Raw genomic sequence first — 18,590 nt, forward strand, 5'->3', positions numbered from 1 at the left:
ATTTTATTCAAATGTCTAAATGTTGTAATTATGAGTATGTGTTAGTTTTAGTTAATGTATTTTCAAATTGGGTTGAGGCCTTTCCCTGTAAAAAGGCAGATGCCAAAAAACTGTTGTAAAATTTTGCTTAAGAACTTTGTACCACGATTTGGCACACCTGGTGCCGAGACTAACTTAAAGTGGCCAGACACCCTCCCATTAGCACTGATAAATATGAGGGCCACTCCCAATCAAAAGACTGGACTCAGCCCCCATGAAATTCTAACAGGGCGCCCGATGCGACTACCGGCTGTGCCCCTCTGGGCTTGGCTCAGATGGACATTCATTTAATGAATAAAACAATGCTTAATTATTGTCAGACACTAACAAAATGTGGTAGGTCTTTTTATACACAGGTCAAAGAAGCACTACCCAAGAGTCTTGTCACAATCTCCAGCCAGGAGACTGGGTCTATGTCAAGGTCCATCAAAGAAAGACTGTGCTAGAACCTCGATGGGAAGGGCCCTTACCAGGTACTCCTAACCACTAATACTATTGTCAAGTGCCAAGGATTAACTACGTGGCCCCACACCTCTCACTGTAAAAAACACAATCTCTCCACCTGAGGACATAATAAAGCCTCCAACCAAGCAAGGTGATTGTGCTAGTAACTTCTCCCTTGCTGCCTCACTGTCGGACAGCTAAGTGAATTAAGACTATGAAATCTCGAAGAATAGCTTGCAGAAGCTAGCCAAAACTACCTAAAGATGAAACTTTTAATATTCCTCAGCCTCTCCTTCTTAACGAACTTAGGGTGGGGTTGGGAAAGTAATATTTTTCTAAATCTTAGCCAATTAGTAGCCTAATTAACTAGTGAATAATCAAATGTATACCCAAAGAGTCTGTTCTGCCGCTGGAGATTTTACCTGTACTGAAAATTATTCCTGTAACTAATAATGTATCCTGTACCCTATTGCAATATACCCCTTCTTATGCCATTGATGCTGATGCCTCTCAGACTTTTGTAAAGGTGTTTAGCCAACAGCTGTATAATACTTCACAGAGGAGAAATGTGTTAGGACATCGGTGAACTGTAAATAATGCTACATAATTCACACTGTCCTTATCCCGTTTTCAAATTGTTCTAAAGGAGATGCCATTCATCTAGCTCAGCAAAGGGGCCTGTGTTTTCCCTAGAAAAAGAAAAGACTTGGCTAAACACCTATGGGATGGTGCAAACAATGTAGCTGCAATCTGGAATATCCATAAAACCCAAGAACATGAGAAAAAAAATTGGAACACTTAGAAAAGGCCATAGGCCTCATTACTGGAGCACAGCTAAGCCAGGTACAGGCTGGTGTTGGTGAATTATGTATTATTTCCACCTTCAGTGCAATGACCCAGAAGCTTGTAACAAATATGGTGCTTAGTATCGCTGGGGCTGGGAAGGCATTGCAGTGAGATCTGGCCTGTTCGAAGAGCCAAGATTTTATGAATGACCAGCTAAAGGACATTCAGAGGGACCTTAAGCATCAGGCCTGGCACTCTGCCCTTACAGCCACCTTGGGAGTACCACCTGATCTGTGGCCATGGAGACATACTTGGAGATTTTCTAGGTGGAGTGCAGTCGTTCAGTGTTCCTTCCAAGCATACGGGCCAGTTGAGGGGAGGGAGGGGAGCTCCCACATACTGAATCCTGCTGGGACCATGGGGAAGCTGTATGTGGGATTGGATTAATTCACCAAGACATTTGGAAAATTAAACCACCTGGTAAGCCTAACCGATTTATAGTCAGTGCTCCTGAAATAACACCTGACATCTGGATAGGATTAGGTAACCAATGGACACTCTGGCTGTTGGAACCCCCACAGCTTCAGTATTTACAGAAACTGAAGCCAGGGGAAGTTGTCACCGTTCATGACAACGTCTGCTGGGAGGGTAAGGGACAAGGAACTACCCTAGCAGGACACCGGCTTTTCAAAGCAAATAATAGCTGTGTGCATGTTGCATTCATACTAACCATGCCTTGCCATTGCACAGGGCCACCCAGGGGGGGAGCAAGTGGGGCAATTTGCCCCAGGCCCTGGGCCCCACAGGGGCCCCCACGAAAGTTTTTCAGGGGCCCTGGAGCAGGGTCCTTCACTCGCTCCAGGGGCCCCGGAAAACTCTCCCCAGGCCCCCTGAATCCTCTGGGCGGCCCCTGCCATTGCATTCAACTAAACTCCCCCGCTTCCCCCCCCCCCAAAAAAAAGTTGAGTTAAAAGATTTTAAATCAAAAATGAAAAATTTAATAAAAATAAAGGTTTAAGATTAATAGTTCTGCTAAAAGCATAAAAGGGGGGATTGACTTCTTATGACAGCCACCTGTACATTTAGAGTCTACTCATGAGCTGTTCCCTAACAGACGGACAGAACATGGATCTTGTGCAGCTCTCAGCTGCTCAATTTATGGGCTGCTAACAATTTCTCATGCAGCAGTCCTCAATTCCACACGCCAAGAAAGGTACTACGTTTCTTCCCCACCAGCTAACAGGGTTATGTCATTTTCAAGAGCAGAGAGAAAAACAGACTCCAGGTATAGCTTTTTCTGTAGAAAGGAAGAGGCTGTAGAGGGAAGCATAGCACAGAGAAGGAAATTTTCAGACTAGCTATTATGTGGCTGTTGTGGCTACAATAATTCAAGGAGGAGTCTAGTTCTTTAGTATAAAGGAGAGTTAATCTGGAAGTTAATGTGTCAGCTAGAAGATATGGCTAGAATGACAAAGAAGAGCTCTGTGTAAACTCAAAAGCGTGTCTCTCTCACCAACAGAAGTTGGGCTGATAAAATACATCGCCTCACACACCTTGTCTCTCAAATAAGGATCTACAGGGTAAACTATTCACTCCATTCACGGGGCTTCTCCAGTCAAGTATGCCACAGTAAGAACTACTGCACAGATCTGTAATCACATCTAAACCATCCTAAGGACCATTTACCTCTGGCACATCACAGCTGGAATCTGCTTCCTTACAGCACCACCTTCTGCTTCTAGCAAAAATATGGGTAACAGTTTGAGGGTTAAACCTAATGTGTAAATGATCTTATCGCTATTCATTCAGCTAAGTCCAGTACATGCTGCTCATTTAAGAGACCTGCACAGACTCAACTAGATCACAACATTAGAGATGGAAAAGACCTAACAAATAGAACCCATCTCTGCCTTAAAGACGATTAACCTTTTATTCCCTCTGTCCTCCCCACACATCAAGGTGGTAACTATTAAACTGATACAAGATAATAAATGTATGCAGTATAGTTGTAGCCATGTCGATAATAAAGGCACATGTTTTTCAGTTTTATTTCTTTAGATATGAAGTTTTCTACATGTAAATAAAAACGTAATCAAGAGAAGCATTTAGAGTGCTGTCTTTAGAGACCCGTTCAAAACATATACCATCACACTGCTCCTTTAAAATTGCAATATCGTACCTTATCACATCTGGTTCTGTGCCATCATTCTTATAGGATGCTTCAAGTTGTCTCTGTCGCGTGAGAAGGTCATCCACTAAGTTTTGCCTTCTGTCTCCCTCCAATTGTGTTCTAGGGGCATTTGGTTAAGGGCCAGTCACAGAAATAAAAGCATATTTAAAACTTGTATTTCCAGTGTTAAAAGCGTCACTCTCAGAAGTCACCTATTACTGCAATATCAAAGCCAGTCAGGAAATGAGAATTTTCAGAGAGCAATAGGATAAAGTAGACATAACCCTAAAAGCCCTTGACAAAGATTTATAACATTATTCATTCAGCAGGGATTCAGGCTGCATGGCTCTTAAGACAAAGGGCATAAATTATTAGAGCATTTTCTTCACACCTTGAACTCTAATACCCAACATGAGGACACCTCCACCCTTCACTGAAAGGTGTCTAGCTGAACCCTGTTTCTGTGATTTACAACACCTTAAAGAAAGAAGAAACCCTGATTTGTCTTGAGAATGTGATCCAGAAAACAAACTGATGAGGAGATTTGGGAAGAATTTTTTTTTTTGCATTGAATTAACGTAATAATTAAGAGCAGTGAACTCCAAAAAAACCCAGATCATCATTCATAGGCATTATGCTTATTAGCTGTCTTTAACAATCACTAAGCAAATATTTTTTTCTACAATTTTGTTAGCATATGATGGTAAGACACGTAGACTGGAAGCTTCACAGGACAAGGACTGAGTCTTCCTATATGTCTGTCTAGTATACAGCACATTTTAAGTGCTACTACAAAATCACCACCAGCACACTGGATAGCTGTGTTGGATTCAGCATGGCTCTTCGTATGTTAACTATTTTGCTGGGTGATGATACAGACCAGCTGAGAAGCCCTCGCCCAGCTCACTAAGTGGTCAACAAGTTACCAAGAGGTCATTTAAAGGATTTCTTTCCATTTGCAGAGTTATCTCAATAGCACTCCCCAGTAGCAACTGAAGTGGGGCTTGTTGCTTTTGAAGAAAATGACCCAATTCACTCAGCCATTGAATGACTAGAGTTCTTGGAGTGCTGCCTTGTTCGATTTTTATTATTTTTAATAAACTCAGTGATGCCCATTTTAAAAGTGATTACCTCTCTTCCTTGAGTTGTAATTTGAGCAGGTGCATAGCCACAATGACTTATGTTTGCTTTCTTACATAGCAGTGCCATTTATCTGTTCCAAGGTAATATTCTCAAATGAAAGTACCCTGCATTCAGAGCAACATGCTCAAAGTTCATCATTATAATGAAAGCTACTGGCTTGTTGCGGCTAAACAACCATTTCCAACCCTCCACCCCCGATTCAAACATGGATACAAGGGTTTAACACACCAAAGGCTTACTTTCAATGTTACCATAAGGCCACCTGCAAGTAAGAGGCCTTCAAATGGCCACCGGATATACCTCCATAGCCATGTGTGGGTTAGAGAGGAGACATGATAGAGACTCAGAGAGGACACCATAGAGGTGCAAAAAGGAAAAATGTACAGAAGGACAATCTGGCACTAACATCCACCCCCCGCCCCCAACTGAAGAACAAGGAGAAGCCAATGATGTGTAAAGGTAACAAATATAAAACATCTTTTACACAATGCACAATCAACCTGTGAATCTCACCGACATTGCAGCAAAGAGCTTAGTAGGACTCCAAAATGTCCTAGACTTTTGTACGATGTTAAGAAAATGTTCCAGAAAGTTTAAAGGTACTTGTCAATTTTAAATCTTTCTTCTTCTGGGGTCGATACTTGTATCTCATCCTGCGACAGATGAGCACATTCGTTGTTGTCTGTCTTGTACTTTGATTGCAGTAGCTCTTTGGGGCAGCCACGGTCTTTGTGCTCTGTGTTCGCACAGCGCCTAGCACAATGGGATCCCAAGTCCTCAACTAGAACTCCGAGGCACCACGACAATACAAATATTAATTTAAAAACCCGAAACCTTCCCTTGTAAGGCAGAGTGTCACCAGCTGGGATGCACTTATTCCCAGCAAGAGCTAGAAATAAAAATCCTAATTAAACAAAGGGGCCTACATTTTCAAAAGTGACTAGTGATTCTGGGTGCCCACTCTGAGGCACCTTGAACGGGTCTGGTTTTCAGATTCTTGGCCCTGGTCTACAGAGGGTGGGGGTGGGGGGGGGAAGAGGGGCATTTATTCACATAGCTGAAGTCGACGTACTTAGATCGACTTACCGTGGTGTCTTCACCGTGGTGAGTCGACTCCTGCTGCTTCCCCGTCGACTCTGCCTGCGCCTCTCACAGCGCTGGAGTACAGGAGTCAACAGGAGAGCGCACGGGGGTCGATTTATCGCGTCTAGACTAGACTAGACTAGACGTGATAAATTGATCCCTGCTGGATCAAATCGCTGCCCGCTGATCCGGTGGGTAGTGTAGACATACCCTTGGGGTTCGGCGCTTTCTGAACATGAGGCCACTGAAGATGTCTCAAACTGGGCACTGAAAATCACTACTCATTTTTGAAAATTTAGGCCAGAATATATAATTGGTTGTAGCAGTTTAATGGAACTAAGCAAGTGACCCACTATATAAAGACAGAGCCAATTCACCCCTACTGTATCCCATTAAAGTGAGTGGAGTCACACTGGGATTAATTTGGCTAGATGTCTCTATTTTGGGTCACCTGTACTGGTACAGGAGATTTTCAGACCCATACGAATGCTACTGGGCTGCTATCTACTTGCCCCTCTTACACATGGCTTTTCCAGCTGTGTGCAGGAGAGACTAGGTCAGGACAAATCCAGAGCACAGGTGAATGAGGAAAAAGTTACACATTCCTAGCATGTCTTCTAGGACTATCCAACTCTTCCATCCAGAAGGGCAGAGAAACATTTCCTGCACATTAACAGCGCTGTACTTGATCAGAGTTCTGCTGAGCTCCCCTTATGGAGATAGCCATGCCCGCTGCACAGCGGCCTTACTTCCCACCATACCAGGGCGTGGGAGGTGCTCCCAATTCGGACACTGGTTTCATACATGGCTGTGGGACAGCACCACGAGGACGGGAACCTGCAACTTCTTTTTAAATTGAATTGCGAGGAGCGTAAGAAAATACACAGGCCAATTGTCTCAAACAAAGAACATCAGAGCTGCCTGTGTTACAGTCTGTCACCCACTGGAGATGTTCCAGCAGTCACTACAACATTAAAAAATGAGTGCAGGGTCCCTGAAACAAATCAAGATTGCAGGCAACATTTTAGTAATTGGGGCCTCCTGGAGTTGAGGGGAGGGAGGCGGCTAACTGCAGCTTCCTTCTCAAAAGAGCCTGTTTTTCCACCCACTCCTACAATACCAGAAAGAACGGCGAGATACTGTTTATATGGATACATCTGACGTGTTGATATAGCTCGAAGCAGTAAGTCCTTCAGCTGGTCGATCTTTACCTTGAGATTCTGCAACAATGATCGGATTGTCACATTAAACTGAAGGGAAAAAAAGAGAAAAAGTTGTTGGGTTTTTTTTGTTTGTTTGTTTTTTTGTTTTTTTACACCAGATTACAGTGTAGCCCTACAAACATCCATATTCAAATGATCCAATGCAGAACCCCACAAACCCCACTATACACCACATGGCAAGATTCCATCTGACACTGAGAAAAGCCTGCCATGTTCTGAGAACACAGAAGCTCAGCTGTACACAAGCGGTGCTGTTTGGGATTTTTTATAAAACAAATTAGATGTTAACATTGGTTTTGCAACCAGTTTTTTAAATGCACTCAGGCTAATTATGAGATCTTTCTTTCAAATCCTCACAAATTAATTCCCCTGTGTGCTGGAACACTTTGCCCATAATTTTGCTGTTGTCCAGTAAACTTCCTGCTTCTTTATTCTACTTCTTATGAAAAATATGGATGCTGCCTTTTTCTGTAGGCAGAGATCTCCTGGCTCCTGTGTTTTAGTGAAGGCTACTGTCAGAGGTTCAGAGATTCCTTCCACTCGTTCTCCTGTAACTTCCAGACCTGTAATTTCATTTCTATTTAGTTTTACCGCCAGACACTTGTTTACCCTCTTTGCTCATCCTTGACTCCTGGCCTCTCCGGACTACTGACTGTAATAATTTGTATTCCTGTTGCTTGCATGAGGTTCTTAGATTTATCTTTTTCTACTGTAAATATAGTAAAAAAAATTATTCTCTTCAAGGCAAACTAATAACAGCACTGTAATATTCTGGCTACCTAGGCATTCTCTCACCTTGTTTACCTTTATTCTGTAGAAAAGTCTACATTTTTCCTCCACTTGCCCTGAATATTGTTCCCTTTGATTCTGCTAACTATAGGAAAAGTGCACATAACTGAAACGAAGTTGGTAATCACCCAAGTTACAGGCTTCATGCACTTGAAGGTGCCTCTTGATTGCAAGGCAATGTCTGTACTATGGGTGATCACTCAAAGAGAAAGCAGAAATAAGGCTGGGATACATGCAATATGGAGTAAACAGGGAGCAGGACAGGTTGCTTTTCCCCTCATGCCTACACTCAAATGGACACTTCCCTCTGAATTCCCCTTTCACAGCAAACTAGGCCACATCAATTTCTCCAGCGTTCTCGATAGCCCCAGAATAACTGTCTGCTCCCCTTGAGGAAGATTGAGAGGCAGTTTGTCAGGCAAAAGAGGAAGTTAAGTGTCCAACCTCCACTTCCCCATTACTGGTAATTCTTGTAACGTAGTGTACTTGATATCAGCAAGAAGGTGATTGGTGGAGTTTTCAGAAGTGCCTCACTGAAAATTTAACACTCAGGAGCCTGAAACCTCTATGAGACTTGTACCCCTACCAGGTACGAAGATGGTAGAGTGGGTCAAATGTTGAGGCAGCCATATCTGCTGTGAGCATGGGATTAGCCAGTTCAGAGATTTGCATAATAATTGTGCCACTGAAAAACAGCCAGGCAGTCATTTAAGCAACATTTCCCCCACTTTTCAAAGCTGAGTGACCCCTCAGGACAACAAACACAATTGCAAGCCCCTACAACCCTGCCAGGTGTTGTGAAAGGCCTTCTCATTATCACGGATACATTTCCTGCACCTTCCTCTCTGGGAAATGCTGCATTAGCCTTATCCAGCCTAGCTAGCCAGAGTACAGGAACCGGGAAGAATTACATGTCAGTATAATGCAAGGTAATTAATCAACACCATCCATCAAGAGGGATTTACCCCCCACCCCCGCTAAAAAACCCACAAGGTAAGATTCCATGTGGGCCTCACTTGGTCCCCACTGAAAACAATGGAAGTTTGACTGTTGACGTAAGCATGACTAGAGTTAACCAATGCTTGAGCATTTGTGAAAGCCTCACCCTACAGCCTTTTTTAACCTTAGCTTTTATACTCCATTTTTATTCAGTTATAAACACAGCATTTTTGGTTTTTTAGTCACACTGGGGGCAAAACACCATAAAAACCAGGATCTTGTTGACAACTTCCCTACCAAGCAAATACCATACAAAGAAATCTCTATTAAAACATTTACTAGGCACAGCAAGTATGAGTGATCGGCCATGTGTTTCTCAATGTGAGTTCTTGTTATCATAACAAATATTTCATTGCTGGAAGTTTGTTTATAGTAGCATCAAGCACTGCCAATACTTGTCTTTAACTGTTCTGAGAGCAAATTCCTTTTACTCCATTAACACACAAAACATGGAAAAATTTCTTCACAGAATCATTTTAACCGACTGTGTAATGTTTTCATAATACATAGACTACAAAGCTTACAATACAAGATAGCCATTAGACAACACTGATGCAGCCCCCCTGCCTTTTTTTTTTTCTTTCTTTCTTTCAAGCCAGACATCACAGTGAATGAGATGATGCAAGTCAGAGAACTTTGGCCTGTATAAATACCGATGAACTAAACAAGTAAGTTTTTGCTTTGCCTGCATTTCGGAGTGAATGTGGCTGCACAATTTAAATACTTCTGCAATTTGGGGAAAAGATCATTATAGCAAATGTATGTTTTGTAATTGCTTGGTTCTATTTGAGAGTCCTGCCAGACTATGTTCAGAACAGCTACAAGGGCAGGCAGCACTGTGAACTTCATACTCATGCCTCCCTCTCCATCCTGCCTTGGTCTCTAGCAAATAATATACCTCAGCCAGGACCTAGAGCAGTGGTTCTCGACCCATGGCCCAATCAGCACACAGCTGCAGCCCATCTGACCTCCTCAGGGCCACACAGTAGTAAATCTATTGTGTGGATGCAGCCCATATGAACACAGAGAGCTTCATATGCAGCCCACAATGGTCAGTAGGTTGAGACCCACTGACCTAGAGAACAACCACTAGGGGTAGAGGCCAAAAATCAATCTCCCTACTTCATCTAGGCCAGGATTCAGGAAGATGCTTAAGCACATGAATAATCATGAACATGAGAATAATCTTACTGACTTCAATGAGACAAAGCACACGCTTAGAATTAGGCACATGCTTAAGTACCTTCCCAAATTAAGAAACTGAGAACCTCTTTGCTGAGACTGACTACAAAGGGAACAGTTAATGGCAATTGTGATTCCAAACACTTGAATAAACTGGGGCCTAGTTATCAATTCAATCCGAAGCATACATGTAGCTCTTCTGCTCTGTTTGCAGTAAGGACATAACTTGATCTACCAAGGCTTAAACGTGATCAAAACAATACTGTCCACACTGGATTTAAAAACCATGCTACCTTGCAACACAGCTGTAACTAGCCGGGTTCTGGTAGTTTCCCTAAGGGGCAGAGATAAAAATTCTATAATCTTGTTTAAAACAATGTTAAGATGGATCTAGGAAGAAATCTCTAGCACAATTCAGTTAGCACTGTTGCTAGAAAAGAGTAACTGCGCAAAACTATGGAAACTAAATGCACAAGGATACGACAGAGCTAATGAACTTCTCCGCCCAATGTGAACCAGGCTAATGACTAACAAAGGAGAGAGAGACACAATAGAAAACACTAAATGGGATTCATTTCATTACAATTATTAATATTCACTAAGAAACAATTCAATGAGAGCACCAGGCTAAGGGGATAAATTAGTATCTAAAATGAGGTCTGATCCTCATGAGTGACAGCTGAGATGGGGTTTTGACATGTCTTAGGGGTATATTTATTGTAACAACTCATTTAGGAAAAAGCTGCATAAAAACTCAGCAAGAATTGTTCTGACATTATCCTGTTAGTTGCTTGGGCTCGGGAACGTGTCACAGTCCGGAGCCACTTTCAGGTAGAACTGGGATAAGCTCCCTACCTGCCCTGGCTCCGCGCCGGTACCCGGAAGCGGCTGGCACGTCCCTGCAGCCCCCCCAGGATGGGGGGGGGGGTATCTGCGCACTCTACCCCTACCCCGAGCGCCGACTCTGCAGCTCCCATTAGCCAGGAACTGCAGTCAATGGGAGCTGCCTTTGCTCCCCCTCCCCCCCGCCTAGGAGCCACTGCCAGAGGGATGTGCCAGTTGCTTTCGGGAGCCATCCAAGGTAAGCACTACCTGGCCGGAGCCTGCACCCTCCACCCACTCCCGCACCCAAACTCCCTCCCAGAGCCCACACCCCGTCCCACAACCAAACTCCCTCCCAGAGCCCAAACCCCGTGCCCCCTCCTGCCCGCCGCAGCCTGGTGAGAGTGAGTGAGGGTGGGGGAAGAGTGAGCAGGAGGCAGAAAGAGGTGGGGCCTTGGGGGAAGGGATGGAGTGCAGACCTGGCCTGAGAGTTTTGTCAGCATAGCTAACTTGGTCGGGATGCAGTTTTTTCACGTCTGATGGACATGGCTAAGCCAATGTAACTTTTCGGTTTAAACCAAGCCTAGGTCAGTGGTCTGAATCTGGCCCAGTAAAATAGTGACCAGATGTTGTTGCTTTCTGATGATTATGAGAAGGACAAAAAAAAAAAAAAGAGTTGATGGAGTCAGTTTCTGAACAAGCATCCTCAACAAATACACCAGGACAACTAACAACCCTGCCGACAGTCTTTGCAGAGGTGCCACGGTCAGGACAAGCATACAGGCTAATCGAGTCTCTCATGAGAGGAGGCAGCTCAAATCCCAGATAAGACATTTGCAGGCAGGTTTATACCACAGTTCCGGACCTGTTGTGGAGACAGGGGATAAACAGTCTCCAGAATAGTCAATTCAGTATTTTTCACCCATGCAAAATACATTAACAATATAAGGCCCAATTCTATAAAGATTTATGCACATGCTCAATTTTACAGAGTCAAGGGAGAAGTCAAAGTATGTAAAGCTAGGAATGTGCATATGTCTTTGCAGGATCGGGCCTATGATTTTAAGTTGAACTCCAAAGAGAGTAGCCTAAGATTTTCCTCCTGAATTAATGCAAAAGTGGAGAATCAAACAGTAACAGGTTAAGCACTGAAGTCTCCTTTTCATTTATGTCAAACATTTCAAACTCTGCTCTTCTGATATTTTTGGACTTGCACAACTCAAAAATGACTGAATCTAGAAACGTCATATTTGGCTGTTTATAGCCTCAAATGAGTAAGAAACAACCCAAGCCTGAAAATCTGCTCTATACTTCAAATTCAGGAAGCTGGCAAGTGCATTATTATGTGTGCTATTCAGTATTTCTGGTACCCTTAACCAGAAGGGATGGGGGTGTCTTAATGTGTAGTAGATCTCTCTTGACTGACAACCTAGAGCAGTTTAAAATATTGGATATGCACCACTAAGAACTTCTCAGTTCTTACTTTTGTAAAATAAATCAGGGGCATTAAATGCAAGAAAACTAGCATTCACCAAAAGGCTGAAGTTCGAGAAGTCAAGCATAGAATTTCAGGACATTCAAAAAGTTAGTTTATTCAAAAGCTTTGTTCCCGTTTTCCTTATGTAAACCTTAGTAAACGTACCATATGTTAACAACATAGCATAAAAAAAACCACACAGGGCATGAAATGTTGCATTAGATTAATAGATTTTAAAGTCAGAAGGGACCATTAGGTCTAGTCCAATCTCCTGTATAACACAGGCAAGAGACTATCACCTAGTTATCCCAGCATTAAGTCAAATAATGTGAGTTTCATTAAAACATCTCTTTCAGAAAGATATCCAGTCTTGATTTGAAGACAACAAGAAATGGAGGACCCATCATAGAAACCTAAATTTGGAGTTTCCTGAATGTGTTTCTCAACTTTACCTTTGTATTAGAGTTTGTTATATTTAAATACAAAAGTTAAGTTAAAAGAGATGTTTACAAACATTAGATCTTTCCTGAAGATATGGTACCTTCGTTGAATTTTCACCATTTCTTTGACATCGATTACGTTCCTGGATTTTTTCAGCAATCTCTTGTGCAATGTGACAAGTGGAATCGTACATCGACAACCTATAAACAGAAAGATTTCAGACAGTTAAGAAACTTCTCCCAGTCATCTCTGCGCCAAGGATCTTGGTTTTAGTCTCTCCTCTGTTAATCAAGTGTCTAGAGAGTCTGCCACAAGCCTAGAGAGTTAGTTCATCAAATTACTAAAAGCAAACAACATATTGCAGTGACACCGAACACCTATCTCCCCAGGGATTTCTAATGCACCCATCACAGTGATTATATGAAAGCACTGAATCAGTGAATGTTAAAGTCCCAACAAGGGATTTAAATGAACAATGTCAGGATGCTGTGCTATACAGATTCAGTAATTTGAGGTTGGCTAATCACTGGGACATGAAAACTTTGTTCAACCAAGGGCCACAATGGGAGCTTGTGAGGAGAATAAGGCCTACACCTAATTTACATAAAACAAAGCAGACTGAAGCCTCTTTCATTCACATGGAAATTTTAGAGAGAGAGAATAGGTGCAAGCACTGGGTGAGCCATGGATCAAGAAGGTGCATCTTATACAGCATCAATGTTTTCTAAGGATAAGTCTAACACTACAGGCGCAGGCACAGGCACTCACTTTCTCCCCCCTCCCCGTTGGTGCTCCTCCCCTGTTACGCCCCGAGGCCCTGCCCCGCCCCTGCTCCTCCCGCTCCCACAAGCCCAGACCCTCGTTCTGCCTCTTCCCACCCCTGCTCCGCCCCCTCCCCCACTCTGCCTCTTCCCAAGGCCCCTTCCACGAGCCTGAGGGCTCACTCCTCTCTGTCTCCCACAAGCAGAACAGCTGATCAGCAGCCAGCTCTGGGGCCCGCATAACAGCTGATCAGCGGCTAGCCCCAGGACTGGAATCACTGTGGCTGGTGGGTGCTGAGCACCCGCTATTTTCTTCCATGGGTGCTTGAGCTCCAGAGCACCCACAGAGTCAGCGCCTATGGCTGGGAGTGTGTTTCCCATGACCGGTAGACAGACCCATGCTAGCTCTGCTCCAGCTAGTGCACTAAAATTAGTACTGTGGCTGCAGCCGCTCAGGCTAGCCATCCAAGTACAATCACACTCAACCACCTGGGTACATATTTGAGTGGCTCGCCCTAGCTACTGCCTGTTCCACCACAGCCAACTGGTTTTAGCACACTAGCACGTATTTGTCTACCCACACAGGGAAGCACAATCCCAGCTGCAGTGCGGACATACCCTTGGAGACTTCTTCTAAAAAGATAAGGGGGGGCTCCCACTGGAGAACTTTGAGGACACCCTGGTTTCACTGAGTGCAGAAAGCCTTCACACTTTCTCCAATCATTAATGACACCCAGTGCTGACACAGAAGAAAGTCAATGAGAACCATCAGCTAGTTATTTTGTTTGATATTTACAGTCCTGGTTTGCATTGTTGAGGCAGATAAACAGCCCAAAGATACAGTTATAGAAATATAATGCAAAGTAAATATCCACCAACCAGTAGCCTTATGGTAGGAGCCACCGATTCCTGCAATGACACAGTGCTAATAAGCTAAGTTCGTTATTACCGTGACTCACTCCAATTAATGATAAATCAGAAGAGCTAAGAGGAAAACACAGCAATACACTGAGTCAGGGCTATTTTAAAAAAAAAAGAAAGAAAAAAGATTATGGATGGTCCCAGAGAGAAGCGGATCATTAAAAATTTTTACATATGTATCCTCATTCCTTCAAGCTAAGATGCATCTTAGGTGTGGCAATTATCACATAATGAAATGAAGGGGGTTCCATGCCATAAATTGAAAAAAAGTAAAGAGGGAAGGCCTGGCCTCAAAAGGTTAATCATGCTGGAAAGTACCCAAAGAAACGCTGTAATTAGCTAATTCACTTCAAAAGTCTAATTCCTAATTTACAGCATTTCTTTCCTGCCCATCACTAACATTAAAACTTTGCACATGTATTGCACTTTTCATTCAAGGATCTCTGAGTACTATGAAAACATTCATGAATTTAGCTTCAAAACCCTCCCTGTTCCCACCTATGAAGTATCCCTTGTCTTACTGTACATAAGGATGCAAATTACTGGGCTCAACACAGGGGTAAACTAGGTCAATTTTAATGGCCTACCATACCCCAAGTGGTGTGACTAGATGATCTAGTGGTCCCTTCTGCCCTGAATTCTATGAACCTGTGAAATAAAGCAGCACAAGGTTGAAGGAATATGCCCAAAGTCACATGCTAAATCCATGGCAAAACTGAGAAGACTAGACTCACAATCCTGTGCTGTAGCCTCAAGACCATCCTTCCACTCCACCAAATCTCTTTGCTGCTAGAAAACAGAAGTACCTTAAAATAAAGTAAGCAAAATTCAGTCCTCCATCGCCCCTTGCAACCACACTGACGTCAGTAGATTTCGTGGTACAACGAACGCCAGAAATTGGCTCCAGTGAACAGGACGTTGGACTACCCTGAGCCCTGCCATTCACTTATTGTGTTCTACTGGCCAGCACACTTACACTCTGTGCCTCAGTTTCCAAATCTATAACCTGGGGATAGTGATGTTTTCTCACTTTTGTAATGTGTTTTGAGATCAATGGCTAAAAGTTGCTATAAGTGACAAGCATTATCCTTCATTTTAAATGTAAAAGGAGGAAAGGGTGAGTCCATCACTCTCAATATCCTACTGCCTAAGAAGTTGACACCCTCTACTGTGCAACTGCCTAGATTCCCCAGGAAACAAAGAGAAACATAATAAAATAAATATTTTGCCATAAAAATTCTGTAGTGTAGAACTTCACAGGCTTCTTTTTGTGCATAAGGAGCTGTAAGCTGAAGGAATTGTTTGAATAATATGTCAACAACTGTATTTTTCCATAAACTAAATATTGTAAGTGTTTCAATTTAAATCTTTTTATTTGAAAAAAAACAAAAACAAAAAAAAACAAACAAACAGATGTACCTGTGACACTCTGTACCTGAGAGTGGCACCCTGGAATCCCCATATTTCTCCATTGTCATATAATTTATATGTTTTGTACAAAGTATGCCTTTTGAAGTATTTTAAAAGTCTTGATCTGTTGACCATTAATTAATATTAATGCTGTTGGACATTAATATCCTCTTGGATTGTATGTGCTAACATTGTATGGGAAGTTGTGACCTTTTGCTATGAGTGTGTTACTGAAATACATTGTGAAGTTGGGAACACCCACAACCAGCCTTCCAGATACAACAAAGGAGTAGTGAGACGTGCTGATGGCTCATTAAAGGGAATCCAACTTTCCCAGAGACCTTCCCAGAAGACTTCTCAGAGAGAATACACAGACAATGGAGACTGCTTGACCAATGGGGGCGGACCATCGTGTGACAAGCATGGATCTTCCCAGCAAGCTGGAAGAAACTATAAAAGAGGAGAAGTGACATCTTCACTGGACCTCTCTCCCCATCCCACCCCCACCTCAACAAACATCTGGAGGACAAAGACTTTGAACGGGGGAGGATAGTCGCAAACTGGAAAAAGAGTCCCAGGATCTGAGAATCTGTAACCTGCTTGTACCATCTGTCAAGGTGAGACACTGCTTGATTCAAATCCTCTTTCGTTTGTAGAACTCAGACTGTGAATTTATTTTTACTTCTTAAGTAACCAACTTTGATCTTTACATTAGTTACTTATAGTCACTTAAAATCGATCTTTCTGTACTTGATAAATCTGTTTTATATTTTACCTAAAACAACATGTTTTGGCTGAAGTGCTTGGGAAATCTCAGCTCAGTTTACAAAGGCTGGTATGTGTCCTCTCCACTTTGATGGATGGGTGGACTCAGTAATGAGCTTCTGACCAGGCTTCTGACCAGGGCAAGACGGTACAGTTCGGGGTGCAAGGCTGGAGAGCTGGGGGGAACTGGCTGGAGCCTCTCTATTATTGGTTCATGAGTGGCTGGCAAATCATTCATGTAACTCAGCTGGGCGTGTCCCTGCCTATGGATGTCTATGTAAGTGCAGTACCTGCCAGAGGTTTGGTGTGGCTTAACAACAGCATCACAGCATGAGAGGGATAACTCAGGTTAGTGAGACCAGGCTGCACCCCAGGAACCCCACCACAGTACCCTTATATCTAGAAGTTCAATAATAAAATGTAGTAATACCAATATATTTGCATACTGATCTAAATATACTAAGTTTATAAAAAGTAACTGAGAAATAGTTTAAGACTAATCCAATAGACAAGACTAAATAGATGTAATTTGAGTGCCAAAAAAGCAAAAATAAACTAAGTTATAGCCATGTACCTACAGCACAATTATAAGAAGCACGCAATATTAAATGCCAAAGATCTACTAATTTTCATTAACAGATTCATAAATTCCAAGGCTATGATCATGAGAGATCCTCTGTTACACTAGTGATAGAATTTCCCCAAAATAATTCCTAAGGCATATATTTTAGAAAAACATCTAGTCTTCATTTTAAAATGGACAGTTACAGAGAATACACCACACCCCTTGGTAAATTGTTCAAATGGTTAATTACACTCACTGTCAAAAATGTAAACTTTATTTTAAAATGTCTAGCTTCAAATTCCAGCCAATGGATCATATTAGACTTTTCTCTGCTAGACTGAAGAGCCCATTATTAAATATTTGTTCCCCACATAGATATTTACAGACTGCAATCAAGCCACACCTTAACCTTCTCTTTGTTAAACTAACTAGACTGAGCTCCTTGTGTCTATCACTATAAGGCAGATTTTCTAATCCTTTAATCATTCTCATGGCTCTTTTCTGAACCCTCTCCAATTTATCAACATCCTTCCTAAATTGTGAGCCACACAACTGGACACAGTACTCCAGCAGTGGTTGCACCAGTGCCAAATATAGAGGGAAAGTAACTTCTCTACTCCTACTTGAGACTCCCTTGTTTATATAGCCCAGGATTCCTTTAGCTCTATTTGGCTACAGTGTCACACTGGGAGCTCATGTTCAGCTGATTATCCATTATTATTCCCAAATCTTTTTCAGAGTCCCTGCTTCCCAGGACTGAGTCCCTATCCTCTAAGTATTGCCTGCATTCTTTGTGCCTAAGTGTATACATTTAGCTGTATTAAAGCATATACTGTTTGCCTGCACCCAGTTTACCAAGGGATGCAGGTAGTCCTGAATCAGCAATCTGTCCTCTTCCTTATTTACCACTCATACAATTTCTGTGCCATCTGCAAACTTTATAAGTGATGACTTTATGTTTCCTTCCAGGTCATTGATAAAGATGTTAAATAGAGTAGGGCTAAGAACCGATCCCTGAGGGACCCCATTGGAGAACCATCCACTTGCTGATTATTCCCCATTTACAGTTACATTTTAAGACCTACCAGTTTTTAATCCATTACTAGCCAAATACCTTACATAAGTCTATTACCTTTATCAATCAAACCTGTAACCTCATTCAAAAAGATAAAGTTCGTTTGACAAGATCTATTTTCCATAAACCCATGTTGATTTGCATTAATTACAGTACCAGACTTTAATTCTTCATTAACCAAGACAACCTAGATATATAGATTTTAACTAAACAGAGTTCCTAAAGAGAGCAACTTAAATAGAAATTGCATATACAGACAGACCATTATCTGATAGTCCAATAAGCAAGTAAGGCAAAGTGAAATGCTGTGAGCTTTACCTGTAATAAAGTAAAATGGGCATAATAGTTACCTACCTATCACACAACAGTGAAGTAGGTATTTGTAACACACCCATCACCAAGGTATTGAGTGGTTTTATTTTTTTTTTTGTAAAGTTGTTTAAAGAGGAAACTGCTGTATAGGAATTATGAACTAATATTTGTACTTAATCTTCC

At 42.3% G+C, this 18,590-nt stretch overlaps 1 protein-coding gene and 1 long non-coding RNA gene across 10 annotated transcripts in view; one reads left to right on the forward strand and one right to left on the reverse strand.

The window, feature by feature from the left end:
• The window catches only part of STX8 (syntaxin 8), a 168,855-nt gene that overhangs the window by 148,919 nt on the left and 1,346 nt on the right, over window positions 1-18,590 (reverse strand). For 3 of the 9 annotated variants that reach the window (XM_039501276.1, XM_039501268.1, XM_039501278.1), the window contains exons 1-4: window positions 18,450-18,505; window positions 12,672-12,798; window positions 6,821-6,915; window positions 3,449-3,559 (exon numbers count right to left, since the gene is read on the reverse strand). In XM_039501276.1, coding sequence (XP_039357210.1) covers window positions 3,449-3,559; window positions 6,821-6,915; window positions 12,672-12,798; window positions 18,450-18,490 — 374 coding nt within the window. In that variant the 5' untranslated portion in view covers window positions 18,491-18,505. Of the gene's footprint in view, window positions 1-3,448; window positions 3,560-6,820; window positions 6,916-12,671; window positions 12,799-14,872; window positions 14,929-15,014; window positions 15,050-18,449; window positions 18,506-18,590 lie in introns of those variants that run through there. The other 6 variants (XM_039501271.1, XM_039501270.1, XM_039501272.1 and 3 more) reach the window with 6 other exon arrangements.
• Window positions 141-12,665, forward strand: LOC120383308. The gene is made up of 3 exons (XR_005588403.1): window positions 141-512; window positions 9,276-9,344; window positions 12,514-12,665. It is a non-coding gene; the product is annotated as an uncharacterized LOC120383308 (long non-coding RNA).

This window comes from Mauremys reevesii, linkage group 15 (genome assembly GCF_016161935.1).
Source record: "Mauremys reevesii isolate NIE-2019 linkage group 15, ASM1616193v1, whole genome shotgun sequence".
Lineage (NCBI taxonomy): Eukaryota > Metazoa > Chordata > Testudines > Geoemydidae > Mauremys > Mauremys reevesii.